This window comes from Sinocyclocheilus grahami, unplaced genomic scaffold (genome assembly GCF_001515645.1).
Source record: "Sinocyclocheilus grahami isolate Dianchi unplaced genomic scaffold, SAMN03320097.WGS_v1.1 scaffold2293.1, whole genome shotgun sequence".
Classification (NCBI taxonomy): Eukaryota; Metazoa; Chordata; class Actinopteri; order Cypriniformes; family Cyprinidae; genus Sinocyclocheilus; species Sinocyclocheilus grahami.
In genome coordinates, this window is record NW_015507472.1 from 52,792 (window position 1) to 60,702 (window position 7,911).

Consider the following 7,911-nt stretch of genomic DNA (forward strand, 5'->3'; position numbering starts at 1 on the left):
CTCCTTTTGTTTTCATTTAAAAAATATAAAACATATTAATATGTGGTTTAGGTAATATGTGCACATATACTCTGATTATCTTCACTGTATAGCCTATAATAAAATGAAATATGACAAGCACAACTCTGCCTTTTTTGTTAAATGTCAGTTTTAATGAACGAAATAACCATTATAAAAGATATAAGTATAAAGTATAAGATACTTATGTAATAGGAAATAAAGACAAAAGCAAACAATTCGGTCAAATGTATGCAACAAAGTCAGCGTTGTATTACGATTAATAAATAAATAATTTATTAAACATAACTTTGTGCTCAGCCAAAACGATATGACCTGGAAGAAATAATAGATTCATGAGACCAAAGATTGCCTATTAGATTTACCCAAAACAAATTGTACCTCATGTTTAACCACTACAGAGACATCAGAGCCAGCGGTAAATGTCAGAATGACTAGCAGAGGTGAGACTGCTCTCGGCGGATTCATGAGCACTGAGCTCCCGGTGATCGCATGGAGCTACGTCTCCTACGCCCTGCTTGATTTATTTGCTATTTTGTCTGCTTTCTCATTCCCTTTTATATTTACATGAGCAGGTACCCAGCAGAATCTCACATCTATCTGAAGCCTCCACAATCTAAATACATTTTGATGGATTTCTAGCATTAAATCTTCTCTATTAGATTTCATGTTTTGAATACTGTAAAGGGCTGCTACAGAGTCAACACAACATACCACTCTATCAGGTTTTACTTCCTCCACCCACTGCAATCCTACAATAATTGCCATCTTCTCTGCCGTATAAACTAACAACTGATCAGGTAATCTTTTCCCAATACTTACATTCAATGTTGGTATGTATATTCCTATGCCTACCCTATTTTCTTCATCTTTGGATCCATCTGTATAAATATCTAAATAACTGTAAAATTAGCTTTTTATGTATTGACTTGCCGCTAAATAGGAAAAGGATCTGCTGCCCGCAGTTGATTTTGATATTCTAGGTATTATATTCTAGGCCAGAGTTTTGAGATCGCAGTGGACGTGAAGGACTCTAATGTGATAAGAGCTTGCTAAAGTACTGAGGAGCTAAACCATTCACGGCTTTAGAAGTAATTAGCAAGATTTTAAAATGTATTCGTTGTTCAATAGGGAGCCAGTGAAGAGTTGACAGAACCAGGCTAATATGGTCATACATTTTTGTTTCTGGTAAGAACTCAAACTCCAGCTGGTCCAAAATGCAGCAGCTAGTTTATTAAGCGCACAGAGCAACCACCCAATAAAGCATTACAATAATCTAATCTCTAGAAACATGGTTTTCAAAGGAAAGATTGCTATCAAATAGCACACCTAGGTTCCTAACTGATGACAAAGAATTAACAGAGCAGCCATCAAGTGTTAAACAGTATTCTAGTTTATTACATGCAGAGGTTTTTGGTCAGTAATTAACAACTCAACTTTTTTTCAGAATTTAGAAATAGAAAATTACTAGTAATCCATTTTTTTTTTCTTCGACTATGCATTCTGTTAGTTTTGTGAATTGGTGTGTTTCATCAGGCTGTAAAGAAATATAAATGTGATAAGAGCTTGCTAAAGCACTGAGGAGCTAAACCATTCACGGCTTTAGAAGTAATTAGCAAGATTTTAAAATGTATTCGTTGTTCAATAGGGAGCCAGTGAAGAGTTGACAGAACCAGGCTAATATGGTCATACATTTTTGTTTCTGGTAAGAACTCAAACTCCAGCTGGTCCAAAATGCAGCAGCTAGTTTATTAAGCGCACAGAGCAACCACCCAATAAAGCATTACAATAATCTAATCTCTAGAAACATGGTTTTCAAAGGAAAGATTGCTATCAAATAGCACACCTAGGTTCCTAACTGATGACAAAGAATTAACAGAGCAGCCATCAAGTGTTAAACAGTATTCTAGTTTATTACATGCAGAGGTTTTTGGTCAGTAATTAACAACTCAACTTTTTTTCAGAATTTAGAAATAGAAAATTACTAGTAATCCATTTTTTTTTTCTTCGACTATGCATTCTGTTAGTTTTGTGAATTGGTGTGTTTCATCAGGCTGTAAAGAAATATAAAGCCAAGTATCATCAACAGTGAAAACTGACACCATGTTTCCTGATGATATCTCCCAACGATAGCATGTACATGGTGCAACGGTCCTAGTACTGAGCTTTGTGGAATGCCATACTGTATTTGTGATTGATATGATACCTCTTTCATTTACCGCTACTGTAACGGGGCGACAGAGACGTGTGGATCCATGTGCAAGCTTTATTCTGAACAGAAGACAGTGACGTGGTCATAACAGGCAGGGTTGAACAATGGCAAACAGGTATATGGCGGGCAAAACACAAGAATAGTCCTAGGGCTAGCGTAGGTCAACGATCGGCAGACAGAATCACAGGGGCGAGACTAGAGGGATAAACCCAGGGAGACAGGCAAAGATCAGAACCAAGAAAACCGGCAAGGAAACACGGGCAGGATAACAGGAACTAGGAAAACTAACAGGCTAACCAATATTCGGCAGTGAATGGTAGTTTGAGTGAGTGTTATATAGTGAGTGAGTGATGTGAAACAGCTGTGTGCAATCAGTGAAAACAGCTGTGTGCAATCCGTGCTGAGTGCAATCAGTGCAATGAGTGATGGGATATGTAGTCTGGGATGATAAGCAACAGTAGGTGTAGTGCGAGAGTCAATGTAATGGAAAGGGTGACCTCTGATGGTAAGCAGACGGAAGTTCATGGACCGGATTCATGACAGCTACACACTAATGATGGTCAGGTAAGTATGATTTCAACCATGCCAATGCAATTCCACTAATGCCAACATAATTTTTGAGGTTATTCAAAAAAATGTTGTGGTTGATAGTGTCAAAAGTAGCGCTAATAACATCCTGACTTGTAACATAATGATTAAATTTATAGGGGAATGTTACAAATTATGTATGTAATTGTCTCTTATTAGAATAAAGGCTTACAGAAAATGGGGACTCTTTTGTAATAGGTCAATTTATTGTTGATTATCTCTTTGGAAGGAGTTGAAAATCCGTGTTGCCCAGCGACAGCCCCAAAACATTACTGCTCTAGAGGAGATCTGCATGGAGGAATGGGCCAAAATACCAGCAACAGTGTGTGAAAACCTTGTGAAGACTTACAGAAAACGTTTGACCTCTGTCATTGCCAACAAAGGGTATATAACAAAGTATTGAGATGAAATTTTGTTATTGACCAAATACTTATTTTCCACCATAATTTGCAAATAAATTCTTTCAAAAATCCTACAATGTGATTTTCTGGATTTTTTTTCTCATTTTGTCTCTCATAGTTGAGGTATACCTATGAAGAAAATTACAGGCCTCTCTCATCTTTTTAAGTGGGAGAACTTGCACAATTGGTGGCTGACTAAATACTTTTTTCCCCCACTGTAGGTATCAGATACCTCATTTGGTTGGGAGGGACTTATTCAGCAATAAATAGAGCATAATTTCTGAGCACAATCTTAGTCAGCTAGATACTCTTCATAGACTGCTGGTGTGTATTAATTTTCATATCTAGATTAGCACATTTTTTGTTTGTAATGTTTTGTCAGGGCATAATATTCCTCATGTGAATAATCTATTGGATAAATTATACATCTAGCAATTGTTTAGAAACTAATATTTATAATATTATTCATTTATTATATAAAACATATTATTTTGTTTAAAAGCAGATACCTTCTGAAATATGAAGGTCTTCTGTGAGGTTGATGCATTGATGGATTCCAGGTGAGTTGAATGTTTATGCACTCTCTACAGCAGGTGAAATTATGATTGGAATGGGAAAAAAAAGTACAGTATTTAAACAATTTCACTATAAATTTGCTAAACTCTCTGCACAAAACTTTAAACCGATCACACTTGTAACAAAGCTTTTTGTTGAAAAAGACTTAAAGTAGCTGTGCTACTGTTCTTTAATTATTGTTGGATGTTTCCTATCACAAAACCACAATATCAGTGTAAATGTCATGTTCTACACTAAAACACAACATAATAAACATAATAAAAGTGAGTTTGTTGATAATTAAGTGCTGCTAGCTTAAATTATATTATCAATATTGATTGATTGATTGATTTATTTTTAATATACATAAATGAAAACATGCAATTGAAAAGTTTTTATTAACTGCATTAAAAACTTGACAATTTAATTAGGTGGCAATTGATCAATCTATCAAATGGACTTTATGCCGTTTCTTTGTGTAAATGAGGACGAAAAATTGAAAAGTATTCCTTCATATGCTGAGATTATGTTTTTATGTTTTAATCAGGATGGCCATACGTGTGATTTTGTTACTAACACTTTTTACTGGGCTGTGTGTAGCTAATTTGAAAGGTACGTTTAGAATAATAATAGTAAAAATGCCTGGATTTAAAAAGCTGTAATCGTTGTGTCTTCACATTACATATCAATCAGATTAAATTATTAAAATCATATGGTAATTTAAATCTTGTGATTGATTGATTTGATTGTATTGCTTTGAAGCTGTCTTATATATATTTTTTTTTATTGAGTGTACAGGCAATATTGCTCTTAATGCCAGGGTGGTGCAGTCCTCCTTAGGCCAACCACAGGGAGATGCTGAACATGCAGTAGATGGAAACAGAGATGCAAATTACGCGAAGGGCTCATGTTCCTTCACTAAAGCTGAGTTTAACCCATGGTGGAGAGCTGACCTTGGAAACATCTACAGTATAAGCAAGGTTGCCATCACTAATCGTGGAGACTGTTGCAAAGAACGACTCAGAGGAGCTCAGATTCGTATTGGTAACAAGCTGGAGAACAATGGAAACAACAATGAGCTGTAAGAAATGTTTCAAATGTTTTATCATCTTCCGATGTGTGTGATGTTTGATCTAGTTTAACAAAATGGGAGGCAAAATTGTACCTCCTCCACAAACCAACCACTCAGCGAGCCACTGTCATGGAGATATCCTTTACTTGAACTTTTTTTTTTTTTTTTGATTGTGATGAGATATCTGCAAGTTTAGAATTGTACCTCCTCCAACCACTTAGTCAGCCACTTTCATGGAGATATCCTTTACTTGAACATATTTTTTCATATTGTGATTAGACATTTGTAAGTTTAGACCATTGTTTCTTATAGCAATGCAATATAAAACATGAACAATCATTTGGATTGTGAAGAGTGCTATACAAACTCATTTGATTTCAGTACAGTTTAATTGATTTTTTAGACATGTACATTGTGTTTAGAGGCGTCTGGTTTCCATTTTAACACTGTTCTTTGTGTATTTGCAGGGCTGCAACTGTTCTCAATGTTCCCGATGGCACAGTAGTGTTTGAGTTTGAGCCTGTTAACGGCCGATATGTCAACATTTTTTTACCTGGGAACGATGAAGTCCTCACTCTGTGTGAAGTCGAGGTGTTTGCAGGTGAGGGACAGAGAGAGAAGATGACTGCAGAGAAGAAGTGATAGAATTTTATGTTCTTATTAATGTTTTGTTTGTTTGTTTAATTATTTTATTAACAGAAGAGGACAAACCATTGTACATTTGTGTTCCAAGTAAGTGCTCTGCATTACTGTGAATGTTGTCAGTAACACATATAATATTCTTACTGAGCATTTGCTGACCAATAAGGGATAATGCACATCCAGACAGTTATCATCACAAAATAAACCCCGACAGGATGATTAGAACCCTGGCTTGTTAGACGGCAACTTGCCACAAAAAAAATAAAAATAAAATAAAAAAAATTGGACACAAAATTTTGATTTGAGTTTAAATATATTATCAGCTCATTTGTAATAAACGCAAAGCTTCTGTGAAGAACAATAGCTCCTAGTCTCAGCATCAGACGTCACGCCCACAGACCGTTGACTGAACAGCTGATGCATATCGCACACAAAATTGGAAACACTTCAGGAGTTTCGAAGTCGTCATCAGATTGGTTGAATTATACAGGATTTCCAGGAGACTTGTGTGTCGTGTTCTTTAACGTTACGCCTGGTAACAAAGATGGTGTGATTCCAAACCCCCTCATGTTAGAAGAAAGCCGTCGTGTTTACAACTGTGACAATGAGCGCTTATCAGGATCAACTAAACGCTGGATTTTCAAAAGTATGTGAAATATTTAACGTTCTTCAAGAAGGACAGGTATTAGATACCCAGATGAGCGGTCTGTTATACATCATTGCTATTAATGACAGTCATTATTTGGAATTATCAGACCTCAGAATGTCAAGACTGACCAATCAGAATCAAGTATCCAAGATAGCCATGTTATAATCATTTGCATTACATAGCTTAGCATTATTTTGCACATTATATTGGGATTATACTTTAGTACATTAAAGTAAAAAAACAAAGTTATTGTTCATTACTTTATGTTAAACAGGGAATCTTGCTCTTGGAGGCAAAGCTGTTCAGTCTTCCACATACAGTGATTTAGCAGCTGCTCAAAATGCTGTCGATGGCAACAGGCAGTCGATTCTCGCGCTCGGCTCATGCAGCGTGACTAACGGGGACATGAACCCCTGGTGGAGAGTTGACTTGTTGGACGTCTACAGGGTAACCAGGGTTAGCATCACTAATCGTGGAGACTGTTGTGAAAAGAGGATCGAGGGTATTCAGATCCGTATCGGCAACAGCCTGGAGAATAACGGCAACAATAATGAGCTGTAAGTGCTGTCTCTCTCTTAATGCTTACATAAATTGTTAGAAAATGAGTAAATAAGATGAAATTACTTTGAATTAATCATTTGAATACAAACTTGCCTTTGACAGAAGTATATCTGATATGTCTCTCTCTTTTTCTCTGTTTCTGTGTGTCTTCACAGGGCTGCAATTGTTGGGCCCATCCCACTTGGAAACACCAAAACATTTGAGTTTAAGCATGTTAAAGGTCGATACGTCAACCTTATTGTGCCTGGACGCAATGAATTCCTCACACTGTGTGAAGTTGAGGTATATTCAGGTAAGTGATAAAAGGAGAGAGACATGGTGTGTAGAAATTTGTATGTGTACATTTACTATACATAAGTGTTCACGCCCTATCGTAATTATTTGGAAAAAGCATTCAGGTCCTCGTAGAACACGTAATTACAACTTGTGAACTGAGTTTTCTGAGAGCTACAACTCGTACCACTACCACCTGACCACCTCAGATTCATTAGGCACTATATTTAGGCATTGATAGTGCAATAATTCCAAGTCCAAGGGTGTGAACAGCTCCACGTAGAATGTCATGTGTTGTCATCTCGAAATCACAGTAATTACGGCATGGCGTGAATGCAGTAATGTATACTATTATGTCTCTGTTGCCTTAATTACATTTTTTTTTCTGATTTCATTGCCAGATTAAGTGGAACAAGATGATGTCACACCACAGATCCACTGATCCTATAAGCAAATTTAATCAAACTACTGTTTTCTGAACAATACGTGCACATTTTCATTTGACCTGTGCACCTTTAATCCTTAAGAGCTCTTTCGGTGCACATTCAGAAAAGGTTTGAATGGTGAAGGTTTAACGCTTTGAAATTCTTAACTTCAGTTTGCTGCAGGTTGTGTATTTACACCCAGAACACACCCAACTTTGTTCATCTTTGCTTTCTAAATAAATTACCACAGCATTGCATGTTGTATTGCATTTTTCTGAATCAAAAAATCACTTGGATGTTTACAGTGAGGAGGAAATATATTTATATGAAGTGTAGCTAAGGTGTGAGTTTAACAACATCCAAAACCAATTTTAATCATATATAATTCTGAAATTCCTGCACACATCTACTTTAATGAAAACAATAATGAAAGTGTTACTCATTAATACCTTTTTGTGCCACTGTCTGATTATTACTGACAGAATAAAACACATTCCCACTTCCAGGTTTGACAG

The 7,911-nt window shown here is 36.2% G+C and overlaps 1 protein-coding gene across 2 annotated transcripts; it reads left to right on the forward strand.

The window, feature by feature from the left end:
* Positions 1 to 2,753: 2,753 nt before the first annotated feature.
* LOC107574634 (fucolectin-4-like) lies at positions 2,754 to 7,647 on the forward strand. 2 transcript variants are annotated; one of them, XM_016261073.1, is made up of 9 exons: positions 2,754 to 2,794; positions 3,722 to 3,779; positions 4,322 to 4,386; positions 4,573 to 4,855; positions 5,314 to 5,447; positions 5,546 to 5,578; positions 6,412 to 6,694; positions 6,854 to 6,990; positions 7,373 to 7,647. In XM_016261073.1, exons 2-9 carry the CDS (start codon positions 3,739 to 3,741, stop codon positions 7,375 to 7,377), a joined length of 981 nt encoding a protein of 326 aa, XP_016116559.1. In that variant the 5' UTR covers positions 2,754 to 2,794; positions 3,722 to 3,738; the 3' UTR covers positions 7,378 to 7,647. The 2 variants fall into 2 exon arrangements, with proteins under 2 accessions (XP_016116559.1, XP_016116558.1); XM_016261072.1 differs by lacking the exon at positions 2,754 to 2,794 and adding an exon at positions 3,523 to 3,543.
* The last annotated feature ends 264 nt before the right edge of the window (positions 7,648 to 7,911 follow it).

What these genes read in the sequence shown, in the direction of transcription:
- LOC107574634 (XM_016261073.1), top strand. Translation starts at nt 3,739, where the DNA reads ATGAAGGTCTTCTGTGAGGTTGATGCATTGATGGATTCCAG. An exon ending in GATGCATTGATGGATTCCAG is followed by an intron (nt 3,780 to 4,321) that starts GTGAGTTGAATG and finishes TGTTTTAATCAG; the next exon opens with GATGGCCATACGTGTGATTT. An exon ending in AATGGAAACAACAATGAGCT is followed by an intron (nt 4,856 to 5,313) that starts GTAAGAAATGTT and finishes GTGTATTTGCAG; the next exon opens with GGCTGCAACTGTTCTCAATG.